At 45.3% G+C, this 19,727-nt stretch overlaps 1 protein-coding gene across 5 annotated transcripts in view; it reads right to left on the bottom strand.

Annotated features, from left to right (window-relative positions):
• Positions 1–19,464, bottom strand: part of RGS8 (regulator of G protein signaling 8) — a 41,882-nt gene extending 22,418 nt beyond the window's left edge. The window contains exons 1-4 of one of the 5 annotated variants that reach the window (XM_037825211.1): positions 19,211–19,457; positions 18,206–18,290; positions 3,520–3,593; positions 1,502–1,629 (exon numbers count right to left, since the gene is read on the bottom strand). In XM_037825211.1, coding sequence (XP_037681139.1) covers positions 1,502–1,527 — 26 coding nt within the window. In that variant the 5' untranslated portion in view covers positions 1,528–1,629; positions 3,520–3,593; positions 18,206–18,290; positions 19,211–19,457. Of the gene's footprint in view, positions 1–1,501; positions 1,630–3,519; positions 3,594–3,720; positions 4,080–18,205; positions 18,291–19,210 lie in introns of those variants that run through there. The other 4 variants (XM_037825209.1, XM_037825210.1, XM_037825208.1 and 1 more) reach the window with 4 other exon arrangements.
• Between the last annotated feature and the right edge of the window lie 263 nt (positions 19,465–19,727).

Below are 19,727 nucleotides of genomic sequence, written 5' to 3'. Positions count from 1 at the left end.
AGGGCAGGGTTGAATAGTTGACAGTTTGAGAGTTTGACAGACCCTATGGCCCACAAAGCCAAAACCATTTACCCTCTGGCTCTTGAGCGAATGAGTTTGCAGACATCTGAAGTTTAACTATGGCAAATACCTCCTGTGAAGAGCAAATATAAGAGGGAGGGGTTTGGTGTAATCAGATCAGGACTTAGCCCTGACGTACAAACGGGGACCCCTGGGCATGCATTGTTAAGGATTTGCACATGGAGATAGTACTAGAAGATACCATTCTCCATGTTGAAAGGAAGTCCTTCCAGCCTGGCTTTCCCTTCCTTTTTCACAAATCCCAGAAGGGTCAGACAAGGGCCTTAGGGGGCATCCAATTCAATCCCTTCCTTTTACTACAAATGGGTTTTTGACCCCAACACTAGCAATTGTCTTTCTTCCCTGATTCTTACCCAACATAGTCACTGCGATGGTATCGCATTTGCTGGGGATGGACAACATTTGTATTCCACAGCTCAATTCAGAAGAGCTTTTTAGGGCCAGAACATTCAAGTTCCCAGTAACAGCCCCTCTCCTGCCGAAACTGGGCCTGCATGTCCTGTGCACCTGCCTCTCATCTCAGCCAGGCCGCACCACGAAGCCGTCTATTTCATGGCATTTCAAAGCATCAGCTGCAGCCGTCCTCACTCTTGAGGCAGCGAGCATCTGATGCATCTGCTCTCTCTTACAAATCACAGGGTGCGATGACACATTCCGTGAACCCAAGGAAAGGTCCTGCTCCAGCCGCACCACAGGCCAGAACCCAACTCTCAGCAAGTTGGTTCATTTCTCCGTGCCTCAGAATCATCAATCATAAAACAGGTCACTGCCCCCAAGAGGGCTCAGAGGATTTCCAAAAAGTGGCAAATCCGCCCAAGCTGTTTAACAAGGTTTAGAGGGGCCAGCGTAAAGGGTGCTTCTTGTCACCAAAATAACTGTGATTCTCCCATATAGTTTGCCAAAATCTTCAAGAAGATACTCTTTGGGACAAAATGATTGTTCATTTTCCATTTCATCTAGCTGAGATGTGAGTTATAAACTTGTTAGTTAGGTCTGAAATAACCAGAGCAAAAGCAAGAGTCAAATGTCAAGGTTACTTTTTTTTTTAAAAGAATACTAGGCTTGTCCTCATTTTTCTTCTCCCTGCAGCTCCTGTCCCAGTAAATTCATAGAGGGTCCCTAAATGGTTTGATACAAGCTCATGCACGGTCTCTCACCCCACCCCATAAGTCATTGCCAAGGCATCGTGTCAGTCAATGGGAGGGCTTGGAGCTAAGGCAGTTCCTTCTTACAAGGCCACAACTTTGCAAGAAGCACAGAGAGTAAGAAGACAGCACCACAGGAAGCCTAGGGGGAGAGAGGCAAGTGGACCACCCATGGGATTAGAAGGCTTGGGCCAGGCTCAAGCAGCAGGGGATGTGGGAAGTGGGCCAAATGAGGAAAGGGGCAGGGGCAAGAAAACAGCTTATTGATCAGTTACCTCCGTGGCATCAGTAAGGCAGCCATACAGGCATCCACTTATGGTTAACCCTTTGGCTGGCTTGCAGGGGCGTCAGGGCAGGAGATAAGACTGCGGGGCAGAGGGATTGCCCTTTCACGTCCTCTCACCTAAAATCAAAGAATCTTCTGTAAGAGGGGGGCCGCCCTCTCTTATCTGACTGCACTATACAGATCCTCTCAGATGGCTTCCACCAAGGGACACCCACACCCCCACCCCCCACACACATCCCATTCCCTGTTTCACCTCAGCAAGGGGGCTTTCATTGGTTAGACACCAACCAAGGATGGACAAGAACAAATTGTTAAGCAGCTTCACTTTGCTGATTGTTGGCCAGGAGTTGATATTTCTCCAACCACTGGCCATCAACAGTAAATGGGACATGTATGCCAGGGGGAGGGTGAGCCTGGCACACCCAAAATTACCATTCCTTCCTCTTACTACAGGGGGTGCCGGATGACCAGCCAGCAAGGGGTGGAGGAGGGGGGTGGTCAGCACTTGCTCTGAAATAATTTGATCTGATGCTGTTCTGATTATTGCCTCCCTGGGAGGGAACCTGTCCCAGAGGTGAGAGTGTGGGAAGCCTTGGGAAGGTGCGAGTAGGAGGAAGGACGGGAAACTCCAAGGGAAGCTTGTCGGGCTCTGTCACCACACCGGCTCGCTCCCTTGCAAGGAGCACAGGCACAGGCCAAAGAAATGAATATGCAAGGCAGTCCTTCCTACCTCTTGGAGGCCACCTGCCCTTCCTCAGCCTGGGGACTGGCCCATTCTTGACCAAAGCAGGGAGGACACGAAAGGGGATACTGAGGTTGCAGGCTGATTGACTTACAATCTCTCTCTCTGGGAGGGCCCATTCTTAGCATTTCAAACCCTTTGTTCCCACAGAAGGTAATAGGAAGAAACCGGTGAAAAGAGCAGCCCATCCATAAAGGCTTTCCCTGGGGAACCTTGACACCAAACATAGAATCCGTTTTAAAGGAAACCTAATTTAGATAGATAAGGCTTCTATTGGAGCTACGCCATTTAAGTTAGTTTGCTATTACCCTGAATATTTCACAAATACTTTTTAAAATCACTTTTTCCGATAATGCTATAATAAATAAAATAAAGAGGTGGCTTTGTTAAAACTAAAAAAAAAAAAAATTTTGAAATTTGTTGGACTTTGTGTAAAGGCTCACCCCAGGAGACTGAGTGGTGTTGACAGCAGGGCCATTTCCTAATCTTTGTCTTCACCATGCACACACCCTGCTTGCCCAGTACTTAGGAAATCAAAGCCCTTTACCCCTACAAGGATCCTTAGAAATCATGTTTCAGGCACCTAAGCATCATTCTCTCTTGCTTGTGAGATATAGCCAGGGTCCGTCACTGCCCAGTAGCTAAGTCGTACTAGGGTCTGCTACCCACAGACTCAGCAGACAAGGTCGTTTGGGGCAAGGGATTCCCCCGGCTTCCTCACTCTCTTCCCATTGCCACTGCCAGCCTGCACTGCTTGCCTGCTTCTCTCTCTTCCAAATCCAGCCCTGCCCATCATTGCCCCTTAGACCCCCCACCACCCTCTGATGAGCTCAGCCTTGGACTCCATTAAATAAGAATCAGGAGTATCCTATGACCCCAGCTTCCTTGCCCAGCCCCACATCTCGAGGCAGTTATCCCATTTGGCCCTGGATTTATGGGGTACACATTTTGGGGTTACCCAAAATCCAGGAGGCCAAGGATGTGATTGCACCCACAGTCCATGTGCCCTTGTTGGTGGATGTCAAGTTATAGGTGACTCTGGGGCAGACAGGAGGGGACATACTAGAAAGAGGATACTCAAAGGAAAAACAAATATTGAAAGCTAACAGCAAAGATTTATAAAGAGGGGGAGAGAAACAGAGAGCCTCAGAGGGGAGAAACCAATCAGTATGCATGGAGAGGCAGGTTAATTAAATATGGATAATGCAATCAGCCCACACAGACACCCTGGAGAGGAGAGAGAAAAAGAAAAAAGCAGTACTCACTGTCTTTGACTGGTCCTCATGGCCTGAGGGTCGCTGCCAACTGGATGGTCAGAGAGACTGCGAGTTAAGGAGCTCTGGGGAAAGAGGAGATCCTTCTTTTAGCAGTCATATCCTTGGCACTGAAGGGCCTGTGTGCATGCACGTAGAAACACATGCAGAGGCACACACGCATGCATATACACGCGCACATGCACAACACACCTCCCACCACTTGAGCCAGGCGGCCAGCAGCTCCGCTGAAAGCTTTTCTCTCCGCTCGTCACACCCAGTAAATCCTGAAGCAGCCTACACCCAGCGGGCGGTGGCTCGGCTCTCAGGCACAGTCTGCACGCCCGTCCTCATTGGCAGGATGCAGGAGGTGCCCCTGAACAGAGCTCCCTGGCACTGCTCCTGCACCTTCCTCCTCAGCCTCACTAACCCGCTTCCCTGCTCCTGTGGCTGCAGCTCAGGCAGAAGTCACCACCACCCAAAGCTGCCTTCCTCTGCACCCAGAGGCTGTGCAGGGGGCTATGAAGCCGTAGGTATTAACTCTTTCCGGCACCAATGGGCTGAAAATCAAGTGTCCAGGGCCCTCTTCTAATGAGCTCGGCTGCTGGCTGAAAGCTAGCTGCTGCTCAGGGAGTAGGGAGCATAAAGATCTTGCCCCAGACAGCTGCTGACAGCAGGAGCCAAGCTGAATCAAATCTCCTAATGAGCCAGGAGGTGGGGGGGTGGGGGGTGGGGTGGGGGCTGTCTTGCTGGGTGTGATGTGATGTGATAAATGCGGGGAGCAAGAAAGCTACAGGCAGGTCACACATCTAAATTCCACCCCCTTTCTCCCAATTTCTATTGTGCCACATTACCAAGCCAAACCACACAGCCCTAAAGTTACCCCTCTGCCACATCGCAGCTGTCCCCCTTACTCTACAGAGGCATTTCTCTCCCTGCCCATTTTCGCTTCCTCCCCCCTGCACCAACTACACATTTTAATGAGACGTTTCCACCTTGCCCTCCCCAAACATGCATATTTCCAATTCTGAGCTCTTGCCTCTCACCTGGCTTTTCCTACAGTGGAAATTCACCTCTCTCTCATCCATCACCTAGCAACTCCCCCTACTTGCATTGGTTACGGAGTGAGACTTTTCCCTTTGTTCTGCCCAATCTGCACAGTATCCCTATTTTTCTGGCTTTTATATCTTTTCTTCCAATCTTCCTCATCCACATAGACTTTCATACTGCCGGTTTCAGTCCCAAAAAGAGGAATCTTTGTTTCTGCTTGCCCTAGAACAGTGATTCTGCAAGTGTGGCCCCTGGACCAGCAACATCAGCATCACCTGGGAACATGCTAGAAATGCAAATTCTCAGGCTCCACCCCAGACCAACTGAATCAGAAACTCTGGGTTTGGGGCCTGGCCCTCCAGGTGATCCTGAGGCATGCTAAAGTTTGAGAACCACTGTCCTAGAATAAAGCTCGCCATCTCTTCATGACTGTCTTGGTTTCTAAGGCTGAATCTGTAGCTCCCACTCAGAAACCAGCTCCAAATATGCCTCGCATTGCTGCAAGTCATTTTTGAAACCCAGAAGGCAACATTTTCTAGAGGCAGCAGAAATCTCTACAGAAAGTGATGGCTTTATAATAAAGATAATAGATTTCATTTGTTTAACCTTTTACAATGTATAAGCATTTCCGTGGCAATCCTACATCATAGCAAAAAGGGTATTATTGTCCCTGTGCCACAGATGAGAAACTTGAGGCTAGAAAAGGTGAAGTGTTTCTTTTTCCAAGTAACACAACAAGTACGAGACAGCACAAGGACCAGAACTTGTGTCTTATGATTCCTACAGCAGAGCTTTTTCTACTACGCCATGCTAGGATCCAGCCTTTCCTGTCAGATCTACTGGCACATAACCTGTATTTGTGCAGTGAAATGATTCTGCCACGACTACTCATTGCCTGCTGATAGGATGAGATAAAAATTCTGATGCTGCCTCCACAGTGACTCATTGTCTCTCTCTGACAATGTCCACGGTGCCCCTCTATTAGGCAAAGGAGGCTTACTGTTATAAAATGAGATGCAAATGAAGAGTGTTCCATTTCTCATAACCCCTTGAACTGTGATGCTAGCTGGGGTTTAGAACTTAAGCAGAAAGAGAATCTTTTACCCCTGGACATTTTCCTGGCAAACTGTACCATAAGAAATGGGTACACTAATCAACTGGCAAATAAAATCCCTTTGACAAGCAGTTCCCTAATTCAAGCTATGTTTATACCTTAAGGAGAACCCACCCCTGGACCCATGTACATAATGTTTAATGAACACTTACTATGTGCCAGACACTGTGCTAAGTACTGTGCTCATGTTGTCTTAATGCTCACAACAAACCTGCAAGCTGATACCTTTATCATCCCCATTTTACAGACAAAAATATAGAGACAAGTCATAAATAAGTGGCAGAGCTGATGGCTGATACCAAGCTTGGTGCTTCCAGCCACTGCCCCACTTTAACACAAAGGTAGTATCTTCATGGGACTTTTCTCTACCAGTGCTACAATGGTGGAATAAAGGCTTCCTCGAGTCTGATATCCAGGAATCGAAGCCACTGAGGGGATAAGGTGTGGCTGCAGATGGGCTCTAGTGGAAGGTGATAAATAATAACCAGTCATCAGAATTTGGAATTGGCCTTCAGAGAAATAATGCAGTCACCGAAAGGCAATAAACCAACACAAAATATTTCAGGAAAGATATAGTAATTAATAAAGTTTAAAAGGAAAGCACAGGGGTAGAAAAGATGGGAGGGACAAGAGCTTGTTGACATACATATAGCAAGGGTAAGAAGAGAAAATTAAAACTAGTCCAGGGAGGTGGGGCAAGATGGCAGCATAGAGAGGTGTGGAGTTTAGTTAGTCCTCTGGAACAATTAGGAGATAGCCAGGAGCAACTAGTACATGGTCTGGAACAACTGTTGGGGGACATCTGTGACTGGACACACATTGTACACCAGTCTGGAATGGGTGGAACAGCTGAGATCACAGCATAAGAACTGTAAGTAGAGCCCCCCAAACTGCAGAGCTGGTGCCCCTCTCCCACCAGCACTGTAGGCTGAGCTGAAACACTTCCCCATGGGGAAAAGAAGCAGTCTACTAGGAGGAAGGGAAGGTAGCTCAACCAAGCTCCAACTGTAGTTTTAGTTAACAAATTTGGACTACTGAATACAAGCTATGAGCACAGATAAACCCGGAGCAAGCAGGAAAAGAACCTGAGGTTTCTCTCAGCAGAGAAGAGATGGGGCTGATGGGAAAAATATATATAAATAAATAAAAACAAAGGTTTTTGAAGTCAGCTGAGCTCAGAATACTGAAAAAGGGCTATGTCAAGAAAAGGGGTACATACAACTAGGCACCAACTCTGATTCCTGACTGCTAACTGGGGCACTGGGGACTGGCTCTGAAAAGGGGATTTCTTTCTTTTTCTATTTTTTTCCCTCTCATACTATGTAGCTAATTAGAGAAAGCCTCAGGCATTTTCAGTTGTCAGTGTTTACCCATGCAAGGGTGGAGTTAAGAAAGTACAAGAGAAAAGGAAGAAGTCAAATGTAGGAGATAAATCCCTAAAGGGCTTATCTTCCCTAAGAACAGGGGGAGGTGGGGCCCAGCTCAAGTGGCTGCCTTCCCTCAAGAAATCAGACCCTAGGGCCTGGAGGAAAAAAAATAAAAAGACAGAAACAGCTTAAGCTTGGCTCTGACACGCTCAGCCCCTGGCAGGGACAGGGTCTGCTGAGAATTAAAGACAATGCACCTATTTATGCCTGTGGGGAGCTGTGGACTGACAAGCACCACCTGCTGGGCAGGATAGTAAAAGCACAGTGTCTAGTGGCCTCAAAGGAAAGTATGACAACTTTCTGGGTCTCATCCTCAGGGAAACCTGATACTGATTACACCTTCGTCCTGAGACCTTGGGCCCGTCTGGTCTGGGAAAGTCTGTTTGGGGTAATCAAGGAAATCAGATGTCTAGACAACAAAAAATTATGAATCACACTAGAAGAAACAAAGATATGGTCCAGTCAAAGGAACACACTTGCACTTCAAATGAGACACAGGAATTGAAACAACTAATTAAAGATCTTCAAACAAATATGCTAAATCAATTCAAAAATCAAATTAAGATCTATTCTGTTTGGGGTATTGTTTAATGAGTTGAGGGAAGATATGGCAAGAGATGAAGGATATAAAGAAGGCATTGGGCAAACATAGGGAAGAACTTGAAAGTTTGAAAAAAACAATTTGTGGAACTTATGGGAATGAAGGGCACAATAGAAGAGATGAACAACACAATGGGGATATACAATAGCAGATCTGAAGAGGCAGAAGAAAGGAATCAGGAACTAGAGGACAGGACATCTGAAATCCTACACACAAAAAAAGAATAGATAGGGAAAAGAATAGAAAAATATGAGCAGGGTCTCAGGGAATTTAATGACAAGATGAAGTGCATGAATGTATATGCCATGGGTATCCCAGAAGGAGAAGAGAACGGAAAAGGGGCAGAAACAATAATGAAGGAAATAATCACTGAAAATTTCCCATGTCTTATGAAAGACATAAAATTACAGATCCAAGAAGCGCAGCATACCCCAAATAGAACAGATTTGAATAGGCCTACTCCAAGACACTTAATGTCTGGATTATCAAATGTCAAAGGCAAAGGGAGAATTCTGAAAACAGCAAGAGAAAAGCGATTCATCACATACAAAGGAAGCTCAATAAGACTATGCACAGATTTCTCAGTAGAAATCATGGAGGCGAGAAGGCAATGGCATGATATATTTAAGATACTGAAAGAGAAAAACTGCCAACCAAGAATTCTATGCCCCACAAAACTGTCTTTCAAAAATGAGGGAGAGATCAAAATATTTTCAGACAAACAGATACTAAGAGAGTTTGTGAACAACATAACTGCTCTACAGGAAACTGTAAAGGGAGTACTACAGAGAGACAGAAGAAGACAGGAGAGAGGTTTGGAGAAGAGAATAGACATGAAGACTATCAGTGAAAGTAAAAAGAGAAAGAGAGGGAAAATAAAGTAAAGTAAAATAAAATAAAGAAAAAAGATTTGACATATAAATTCCAAAAGTCAAAAAGGCAGACAGTAGACATTATGTTGAGTGAAATTATCCAGAAACAAAAAGACAGGTTCTCTATGGACTCACTAATGTGAACTAACATTGATAAGCGAAATTTGAGAGTTAAAGTTGAGAAGACAGGTTATCAGGAGATCAAACTAGTCCAAACTTTTTAATCAAAACACTTTTAAATGCCAAGGAGTAACCACAGGCACCCCAGTTTGAGAAGCACAACCCCAGTACAGTTCTCCTCTCATTGGAGGACTCTTAACTTATGCTTCCCCTAGAGGCAGATGCATAAAGAACTCTGGGGGCACAGTTTGTATTTCAGGCTAAACCTAAAGCAAGCATTCTAGCATTGGCTTCTTTCTGGAGGGCATAGTAAGAGAGGCAAGGAGAGATGGGACTCTTTGGATCAGGAAAAGAGAGGTAGGTTGGCATGCTTATCAGAAATGAGCTCACCTACTCAGGCTCTGTGTTCCCTGTGCTTAGCGCCCTAGCCCAGGAATGTAGAGATCTGGATTCTTATCAGTTGCGGGCTGAAGATTGGGAGCATATCATGTCAACTGGCCATGACTCACATTTTTTTCCCAGGAAAACAGTGATTTCAAGCCCTGTTCTCGTTCTCAGGCTGCCCTTCACCCCTCTGAACTTGCTATTCTATACACTCCCATTCTGCATACCGCGCAGTGCTTTGGTCCTGCCTCTCTTGAGCCCACGCTGCTTTTCCAAAGGTCTGCTGGACAGCTCCACATCTCTCAGTCTGCAGACTCTACTGACCCTGAAACCACCACCTTTTCCTCAAATCCCCCATCCTTTTGGGCTCTTATCTGTGTTCATGACATCACTTCTATCCTAGTGCCTCTGGCTAAACACTGAAGTTTAATTTTGGCTTTCCTCCATTCCCCTTGCTGAATCGGTTTCTAACTCCTGCCATTATATTTCCAAAATATTTCTCAGCTTCATCCTCGGACATCCATTGACACCACCACATCAGAGGTTATTCAACACTCCTCCTAAATAACTGATCTTCCTGCCCTCGTGTCTTCTGGCCTTCACAAAACTTCTCACACACTACACTATAGCGAGAGTCACCCACCATAAGGGGAATCCTCCCTGGGACCCATGCACAAAGCTAATGTTTAATGAATACTTATTATGTGCCAGGGACTGTGCTAAAAACATGGCACTTGCATTGTCTTATTTAATTCTCACAACAAAATTACAAGGCTGGCACGTTAAAGTGACAGACACCATAAAGTGATTCATCTGTATTACAACATTTAGTGAGCACCACTGCAGCTCATTGTCCTCCTTGACACTCCAAGCCATCCATAAACTGGCATGCGCGCGCGCGCACACACACACACACACACACACACACACACACACACGCCTCATTCCTCAGACTGTTCCCTCTGCCCAGAATGTCCCCACCCTGGATCTGCGTGTAAACTCTCAGCTCCTTCTCTAAGCACAATACCTCCAAGCTAAACAAAAACAAAAACCTCCTTTCTAAAGCTTTCTCAGCATTCCATCAATCAGAAGGAGCCCTCCATCCCAATGCCCGCACATCACTGTATGTTGGTCGGACACCCCTCATCCCAGTCTGTAGTTTATCCTCATGATTTATATTTTCTGATCCTCATAACTGACTGTGTGCTCCAAAAAGACAAACTCTGTGACTTACTCTCCTTGCTATCAATTCTCATTGTCCCGACATAGCAGGTGTTTAATAAATTCTGGCAGAATTTGATTTTGAGTTCATGAAGAACTATCTGAACAAATCACCAAGGATCTTTTATAGCAGAAACACTTTAGACTCATGCAGTCTCCAGGTAAGACTGAAAAGTGAATGTAACACTAATGACACTCAGGGGCACAGCACAGGTACAAAAGGCATTTACAAATTGTCTTTCCCAACAGCCCTGCCAAGGCAGGCTGGAATTAATGAAGAACAAAAGGAGCCCTGGCATTGTCACACAGGCCACCACAAATGTAATTAAATCGAAGATAAAGAAAATTAAGATCTTCAATATAATATTTTTAGAAGCTATGATAGTGGAGGAGGTTTATTATCAAATGCCCCTTGTGTTTTTATTTAATCAACATACCACCTAGGAGAGTATCACATTAAAAGCTTTTAATAAAACAGTCATTTGGATATTAGATTTGAATTCCAGTCTGCATGATAAAGCTCTTCCACAAATCTTCTAAAAGCGATTTCCACTTCGTCGCTTCCTAGTAACAGTAGAAACATGAATCAACATATGCTGCATTGATTTGGGGTTTCCATGGAGACTGGAAGGACACAGGGAAGGGCAGGACAGAAAGAGGCCACTTGGCCCAAAATCCTACCAAAAAAAAAATTTGCATCTCAATTTCATTCCTCTGAGCATTAGCAGCCTCATTTCCTGATCATCAGTTCAAGCATCCAGATATTTAATTTGTAATAACCCTGCTCAACTCTCACAAGGAACATCAGGGAGGACGTGAAAGAAGTCTGCAGTTAAAGGTGTGGGCCTTTGAGGTATGCAAAGCAAGCAGAGAAGCACTGGATTTGGAATCAGAAGAAAGGTCTCTACCCCTAATCCTGCCATTAACTAGCTCTATGACCACTAACCACCCTTACTAGCTATGTGATCACCAACTAACTGAGTGACATAACCAAGAGCCTAGAACTTCAATTTCTTCTTTGGCAAAACACAAATTAGCACATCTCTCCTCTCGATTTTCAGGGTGGATATAAGAAAGAAATGAGAAAGTCTGGGGGAAAGTGCTTTGTGAAACTCCAGTACCCTATACTCTATTATATTTGGTGATACTTTGAGCATCTCTTTAAATGGAATTTTGCCAATGAGCAAGGGTATGCAAAAAAGATTGCTGGTTTAGTAGGGAGTAGACTGACCTGGAAAAACAAAAAAGAATAGTGGGTTTGACAGACCTGGGTTTAATTCCCAGCTCCATAATTTTCTAGGATGTAACTGCAGGCATGTTATTTGGGCTCTCTGAATGTCATTTTCATCATTAGTAAAATGAAGATAATAACAATACCACTGTCATGGCTTGTTATGAGGATTAAATTAGACAATGTAATAGAGTATTTAGCACAATACTTGGCAAACAGCAAATGACTGTTACATGTGAGCCACTATTATCATCATTATTAGCCTTATCAATTTAGTTTCATCATCTATAAAATGAGAATTAGAATTCCTACTACTTCCCTACTTTACAAAGAGGATTATTGGATGAGGTCTGCTCTGCTATTTAAAAAGCTCTTTAAGAAAATGCACCATATAAATAGAGTGTTATTATTTTAGGATTCATTTTTATCACCTGTTAACTAAGGTGATGTAAAACTGTATAAGATAACACATTTGTAAGGATTTTCAAGATTCTTGGTCAATAGGGGGTTACCTTTTTATTTTTCTTTTGTTCTTCTTGAGGCTTTATTTGTCTCCTTAAATCTTGCTTCAGCCTTTTCTTCTTTCTATCCTCTGCTCTTCATTTGCTATCTATATACTCCTCTTTTGAGTGTGTCTAGAAGGAATTTTAAAATTAAACTGTGGAGGCTTTGCTGTCTAAACCTGTAATTGTTTCTGACATAAAATCAGGAGATGTTATAAGATTACAGAACTGTATCTTAGACAATAGTGATCAGTGTTAAAAGACAGTTAAGAAGCACATCGAAATGCAATGTATGGACTTTATTTTAGATTCTGATTCACATTTAAAGCGATAAAAATATTATGAGACAAATGGGAAAATTTGACCACTGATTAGGATATTTAGCAATATTAAGATAGTATTGCTAATTTTTTAGTGTGATATCTATATTGAGGTTAATTTTTTCTTAAGAGATACATTCTGAACTATTTTTAGTTGAAATGATCTGCTATTTGGGAATCACTTCAAAGTCATCTAGGGTGGGGAGTGGGGAGTGCTGAAGCTGGGTGGTAGGTGCAGAGGGGCTCATTATTCTTGTCTCTTGACTTGCGTATGTTTGACATTTTTGATAACAAAACTTTTTTAAAATAGTGGCCAGCGACAAAGTGTGCTTCAGTAAACTGAGCATCAGAAGCGTAAATGATTAGTGCAAGGAAGCTGAAATGTAGAAGAAGGATGCAATTTGAATGGGAATGGATTTCCTGGATATTTTTCATTGTAAGTTTTCTTCCCCACAAATAAATTCATTTGCAGAAAAATTTATTATTCGACTCCTGGGACTAGGTGCTAAAATTCATAGAGTTTTAGAGTGGATATGACTTTGAGATATCACCTACAGAAACTAAACTTTAAAGACTTTGCCCAAGCTAACAGCCTCCTCCCGAATGCCTCTTTGTTGCTCAGATGTGGCCCTGTCTCTCTAGCTAAGCCAACTTGAAAGGTGAAATCACCGCCCTCCCCCCTACGTGGGATCAGACACCCAGGGGAGTGAATCTCCCTGGCAACGTGGAATATGATTCCCGGGAGGAATCTAGACCCAGCATTGTGGGATGGAGAACATCTTCTTGACCAAAAGGGGGATGTGAAAGGAAATGAAATAAGCTTCAGTGGCAGAGAGATTCCAAAAGGAGCCGAGAGGTCACTCTGGTGGGCACTCTTATGCACACTTTAGACAACCCTTTTTAGGTTGTAATGAATTGGGGTAGCTGGTGGTGGATACCTGAAACTATCAAACTACAACCCAGAACCCATGAATCTTTTTTTTCTTTTTTTTTTCCTCAGAGGCAACCTCAGCCCTCTGCCCATTTTCTGAAGACAATTGTATAAAAATGTGGCTTATGAGGGGGGACAGTGGGATTGGGGGGGCCATAGGGATCACACTCCCGTTTGTCTAGTTTGGGGATGGATGAGTGGAAAGGTGGGGGAAGGAAAAAAACAAACAAACAGACAAGGGCGCCCAGTGTTCTTTTTTACTTTAGTTGCTCTTTTTCACTTTAATTATTATTCTGGTTATTTTTGTGTGTGTGGTAATGAGGGTGTCGGGGATTGATTTTGGTAATGAATGTACAACTATGTAATGGTACTGTGAACATTCAAATGTACGATTTGTTTTCTATGACTGCATGGTATGTGAATATATCTCAATAAAATGAATTAATAAAAAAAAAAAAAAAGGACTTTGCCCAACGTCACATTTCTTAGTGGCATAGTCAGGACTCAAACCCAGAGCTCATGAGGTCGGTCCAGCTGAGCCCTTCCTTCCCGTTGCTGAGCTGCCCATCTCCACACCCTGAACACAGGGCAACGAGCACTCGGTCAACAGTGGATGAGGATGCAAATGACCTCACCTCCCGCCCCTTCTCCATTCTTATTGTGTCCTCAGCCTTAAACACCAAACTGAGTTCCCACAAAGTAGCTTTCCAGGGGTCAGCTAGTTTCTGTGAAGGCAGCTGAAAGGCAGGAGGCCAGAGGAAGGAGAAAGAAAGGATTTGTGCAACATACACATCTTTCACACATCCCCAACCTGATCTCCTGTTTCATCAAGTTCATGGAGACCTCAGGTATGAAATACCCACACCTCTTTCCCCTTCTTTCCCTCTACAAATCTATCCCACATTTACACACATCTTTACTTCTTCCCACCATTTTCAAATATGTCTATTCCAGGTGATTTCTGCCTCCTGTGGCTTTGAGCCAATCCCCCCTCACTTGCCCTCCTTTATCCTCTGCCTTTATTCTCTTCTCTCCTTCTCCCATGTTGTTCTACATGTAGCAATAAAAGTACTCAAGCTTCTTCCATTAAAAAATCCACTCCCCCCCCCCCACCTTGCGCTTTTCCTCTCTCTGTCAGCAAAGTTCCTTGGAAGAGTCTCCTGTGTTCCCTACTTCCTATCTCCTCCTCCATCCTTTGCCATCGGGCTTCATCCCCACCACTCCCCTGAAACAGTGGCCTCCATACTGGGAGGTCTGATGGAAATGTTTCAGTCCTTGGCTTTTTGGATCTCTTGGCTACATTTGCCATGGTGAACCACTCACTTCTTCACCTTGACTTTCGTGACATTGCATTTTCCTGACAGCCCTTCCTCTTGGTCTCCTTCAATGACTCCTCCTCTTCATCTGCACCCTCCTATAACTGCTGGCATTTCCCCAACTACAGTCTTAGTATCCTGCTCTTCTCTCCTTGTATGCTCCTTGGGCAACTCATCCTTGCCCACAGTCCTAACTACACTGAATATACTGCCATTTTGAAATTTTTCCTCCAACTCTGGCCCCTCTCCCAATCTTATAGATTCCTATGGCTCAAGGTTTGCTGAACATAGCACTCAGATATTCTATGTGCACTTCAAATGCAAATGTATCTAAAATTTGAGCACACCATCTCCCCTTTTCTTCCTGACCCATTTTACGCATACCCTCACAGCTCCCACCCTCTCTACCTCCATTCCCCATCCCACTGCACACACGTGCATTCACACCCAACTCCTGGCCTCCTCTGGAATTCCTGATCTCAGTTTCTAGTACCACTATCCCGAGTAACTCAAACTAGAAATATGGAAGTAATTAGAGACAACTCTTTTTCTCTCACTCCTATAGATAATCAATTACAATATCATCCTGGAAATCTGCTTCACAGTTTTCAACTCTTTCTTGCCTACATCCTTATAGCCACTACCCTGGTTCAAGTTCTAATGGTCTCTTGTCTCCCTGATCCAGCCTGTCCCTTTAAAATCAGCTCCATTCTGCAGCCACAATCATCTGTTTAAATTGCAAATATCACTATATTGCCTTTTACTCACATCCCTGGAGGCCACTTTAGGCTAAGGATCAAATTCAAGTTTTAATAAAGATCCTGACACATAAATTCTCCAAGCTCTGGGTTCTGCCCACCTCAAAGGATGGCCACCATAACCCTGGCTTGTGCTTTGGGCTCCAAAAACTCCAAATTGCCTCTAATCTTCAGCACATATCATGGGGCTCCATGTCTCTGAGCCTCCTTTATGCCATTCGCTCTGCCTGGAATGCCCATGAACTGATGAAATCTCACTCATCCTTCAAGGTGCACGTCAGGACCATCTCCTCCAAGAAGTCTCCTCTGAACACCCAGGTTCAGCAGGTGCCACCCTTGTGCTCCTGTGTCTCCCAAGCATACTTCTCTACCGCCGCACCTGGCACAATTAGGTGCCTGTAACTTGCTTCTCCTGAACAGACCCTAAATTCATCAAAGACAATGGAAGTCTATCCATTCATTCATTTATTACACTGACTTTTAGGCATCTCCTATATGGCAGGCATTAGGACACAAGATAAAGATGTATTTATCTCTACATCTCAAACACCTAGCACAGTGCCTGGCATGAAGAAGATGGTCAAAAATGTTCATTGAACTTAACTGAACTGGCCAGGAGATGGGTAAGTGAGAGCAGGCTGGCTGGGGGAGGCAGCATGAAGTAGTCATCAGGCTCTAGGGTCAGATGACAAGGGTTTGACTCCAACTCTACCCCTTCATGGCTGGGTCGTACTGCCTTAGGACCTTGCTGTCTCACCTCTGAAATCAGGATTATTAAGACAATGCCAACTTCCTGTGTTACTGTCAATATTAAATAAGATATATAAATAAGCATGCTTTGTAAATTACTCAGTGTCACAAAAGCATGAAGCCACATTGGGATCATCAGAATTATGAGAAGGCAGGGGCTTAACACCACATGGGGGGTGGAGGGTGGAGGCTGCAGTGGACAGGGCAGCTGGGCCGGAGATAGAGGAACAGCAAGGCCTAGTTTTAAAAGCCTTAGGGCGGAGATGAAAGCACGAGGTGCAGCCACAATTGAACTGTGGCTCTCTCCTCCTATCTTTCAGTGCCAGGGCACTGGTATCCATCTCTTCCCCTTCTTAGGCAGTAACAAAAGCTTTACCATTTGCCATCAGGGTCTACAGCTGTGGTCAGAAAGCAACTCCAGCAGTCTGCCCCTACTCTGAATATAAAATAAGCTCTTTCTACTTCTCCTTTTTTAATGCCTTTGGCCATGGCTTTCCTGTCCTCCCTTCCAGCCCCATTCTAGCCAGCCACCTAGAATTATGCAAAAAGGAAAATCCACAGCAGTTGGATCCAGGGATGGGGTCCAGCCGCAGCAGGAGCAGCAGCACATAGTGGCATTGAAACGGGGACTCCGGGCATGGTTCTCCTGCTGAGACCTTCTCCTACCTTCACAGAGCTCTCTGGGAGAGGAGCGTTCTCAGAGGTGTACAATGAGGTGCCTTGCTTTTTTTGGGGCATGTGCCAAGTACGCAAGAACGCCTGCACTGGGGATGGGAGGAGAGACGAGGGTTGTGTGGGTGTGATGCTGAGCACATCCTCCCTGATGCTTCTCCTCGAAACACAGGCCCTGGTGGGAATATACCTTAAGACACTCAGCTATTCTCTTCCTTCTAGGGCTTTTTACTATTATTATTTTTGAAGGATTCCAATGCCTTTTGGAAATGCAGTACAGAGAACACTGATGAAGGTCCTGATGAGGGTGTTGATGCTACTTGGACAGTGAAAAATGCCCTAATCTCCAAGGCATGGAAGGAAAGCGAGGGAGTATTCCTAAGATCACTGGAGATGTAGATATTTGGACAAAAAGGAAATGGGAAAGTGCAAATGAAGTGCTTTCATTTTTCTAGCTGAACTTGATCAAGTGTCTTTGCTTCCCTGAGCCTCGATCTCCTCTGGGAAGTTGGGAGGATTAAAGAGCATAATGTAGGGAAAGTGCCTCGCAAAGGTGCTTGATGCATAGTAGGAGCTTGACAGTTGGGGGCTATCACTGTTCCTTTTATTTGATCCTCACAAAAACCTTTGAGGGTCAGCAGAGCATGTTATTGTTCCCATTTTATGGATTACAAAATCGAGGCTGCTCAGTGGCCGAAGTGGTGGGCCCACAGCAAATCAATGCATTGCCCTAGTGAGACTTGGACCCAGGCCCTCCAGTGCTCTATCTGCTCGAGGTAGCATCTCTGCAATTCTGTTGATGCTGCCACTGACCCGTCACTGAGATCTGCCTTTGGAAGTTTTCTTTAGTGAAAGTGTGGTGGGTTCCGCTGGGCCATCCATCCACACTCTCACTCACTCCCCAGAAGTGCCTGGCATTTGTGAACTGGCTCTTGTGGCTAAGGAAGGTTTTTCTTCAGCTCAGAGCTCATTGACCCATGGGGGAAGGACTTGGCCACGTTAGCAGGCTTCATTCAGCTAGACAAAGAATATATGGAAGTTTTCAGATTTCTGTGTGTGTTAGGCAATGTGAGAAATTTTTAAAAGAAGAAAAAAAAGAAATGTCCAAAGGACCCCATGCCCAGGGCCTCCTCAGCCAGCCTGACACAACTTATGGCTTGCTTTGGCCTGGCTGCGGGGTGTGTGGACACACACAGTACTCTCTCTTTCGCCACTCACCTCACTCCCATCGACCTTCCTACTCTAACACACCCTTCTTCCAGGAACTCTACTGTAAGGATTGGGCAAAGAGCAGTTAATAAAAACTAGTTTACCAGATGGATTGGCTGACCATGGGGGCTATCATTCCCAAAATATTAACAACAGCCACATCAGCATCATTATGCCACACTGCAGTTCTAGAGCTTGTAACTTTCCCCAAGCACTTACATGATCTCATGGTAACAGTTAACTCCCTCCCTCACTTTCCAGCACCTCCACCAATCTTTCAAGAAAACCCTGAAGTTTTCCAAATCTGTGGGAACAAATAATCCAAAAATCACCTAAGTTGCAGGATGGTATAGGCTTTCATTCTTATTTCATTAGACTGTAAGCACCACAAGGCCAGGACCTACACAGACCTTAAAGCCAGGTTTTCAATCTGTGATCAAACAACAGATTGAATATTGAATAGCCTTAGCACCGAACGAGAAGAGCCATCTTCCCCTTTGGAAAAAGTCACCCACGAGACGGCACTGAGGACAATTTAGCTGATGCCAAGAACTCATCACCTCCTGTAGGTGGCAACTGTGCCCTCAACTCCCTGCTTAGAAACTGGTGACCTCCAGGGTATTTTTATCTCACTCCAACTCACAGTGCTCATGAGTCGTTCTGCATTGGAATGTATCACCCGTGTTAGTCACCAGCAACGCTGGAGACCCCCCTGCCAACTGGAAGCAAAACAGATGCTGCGTGCAGCCAAGCTGCTTTGCAGGTGACCTGTTTAAAACAACAGCAGCAAAAAGAAAAATATGAATGAAACGAAACATGAAGAGATGATGTCATAGTCCAGATATCTGCCTATAATATTTTTAGTGCCCCGTGAAGGGATCCGAGGGAAGAAACAGCATCTTGCTCTACCAGAAAGCAGGTTTCAGGGGACCTGGGGAGTTGGGGTGGAGGAAGAGGGGGAAACAGAAAAGGTATTTGCAGCTTAGAGTTCACCAATTAGGAAGGATAGGCACGTTCCTGCACCCTTGCTCCTGGCAGGGGTGACAGGATTTACCTGCTCCGAGGAGCTGTGTTAGAAAATAAACGGAAATTACCAATTACCATTGGAAGGCAGTGTTTTTTTCTGCCCCGAGGGGTCCTTCACCTCCCAGCAAGACCTGTGGCTCGGGCTGGCCAGTTTGAGACCCCAGGCAGGCCCTTCTAGAAGGAGCTGCTCTCTCTTACCTGCCTGGTGGTGGGCAGCACAGCAGGGAAGATGCAGCTGGCATGGGCCACAGCTGGGCATGGCTTGGCGAGCCCCTGAGTGACCGAGTCAGTCACTGCCTGGTGCATGGGAGAGGGGGGCGCAGGGGCAGCCCACCGCGCCAGGGCGCTCCTAGAAGAACTGCTGCAGCATGCTGCTCCCCTTCTGCTCTTCTCCCGGCTTTGCATCTCTTGAAAAGGGAAAGAGCGAGCGGCAGGGAAAGGGGGAGGGAGCCGCAGGGAGGGGAGGGGGCAAGCTGACAGATGATGCGCACTGCCACGCAGAGTTGGGGGAGGCACAGCAGACCAGAGCAGGGTGGCACTGCCTGTGTGGCTTCCCGTCGACAGCTTGCTCACTGAAACTGCCTCCAAGGGGCCGGTCGCTCTCGAGAATTCAGAGAGGCAGAGTGCAAAAGGGGGTGACAGAAAGTGGAGGTGGGGAAGAGAGAAGATTACCTGGTTGCAAGCAGGAGAAAGGTGAAGCAGGGTCACGGGCGTG

The sequence above is a fragment of the Choloepus didactylus genome, chromosome 2 (genome assembly GCF_015220235.1).
Source record: "Choloepus didactylus isolate mChoDid1 chromosome 2, mChoDid1.pri, whole genome shotgun sequence".
In the NCBI taxonomy this organism is placed as follows: Eukaryota; Metazoa; Chordata; class Mammalia; order Pilosa; family Megalonychidae; genus Choloepus; species Choloepus didactylus.
Note: the sequence above shows the minus strand (reverse complement) of the source record. Positions and strands in the feature narration are given on the sequence as shown.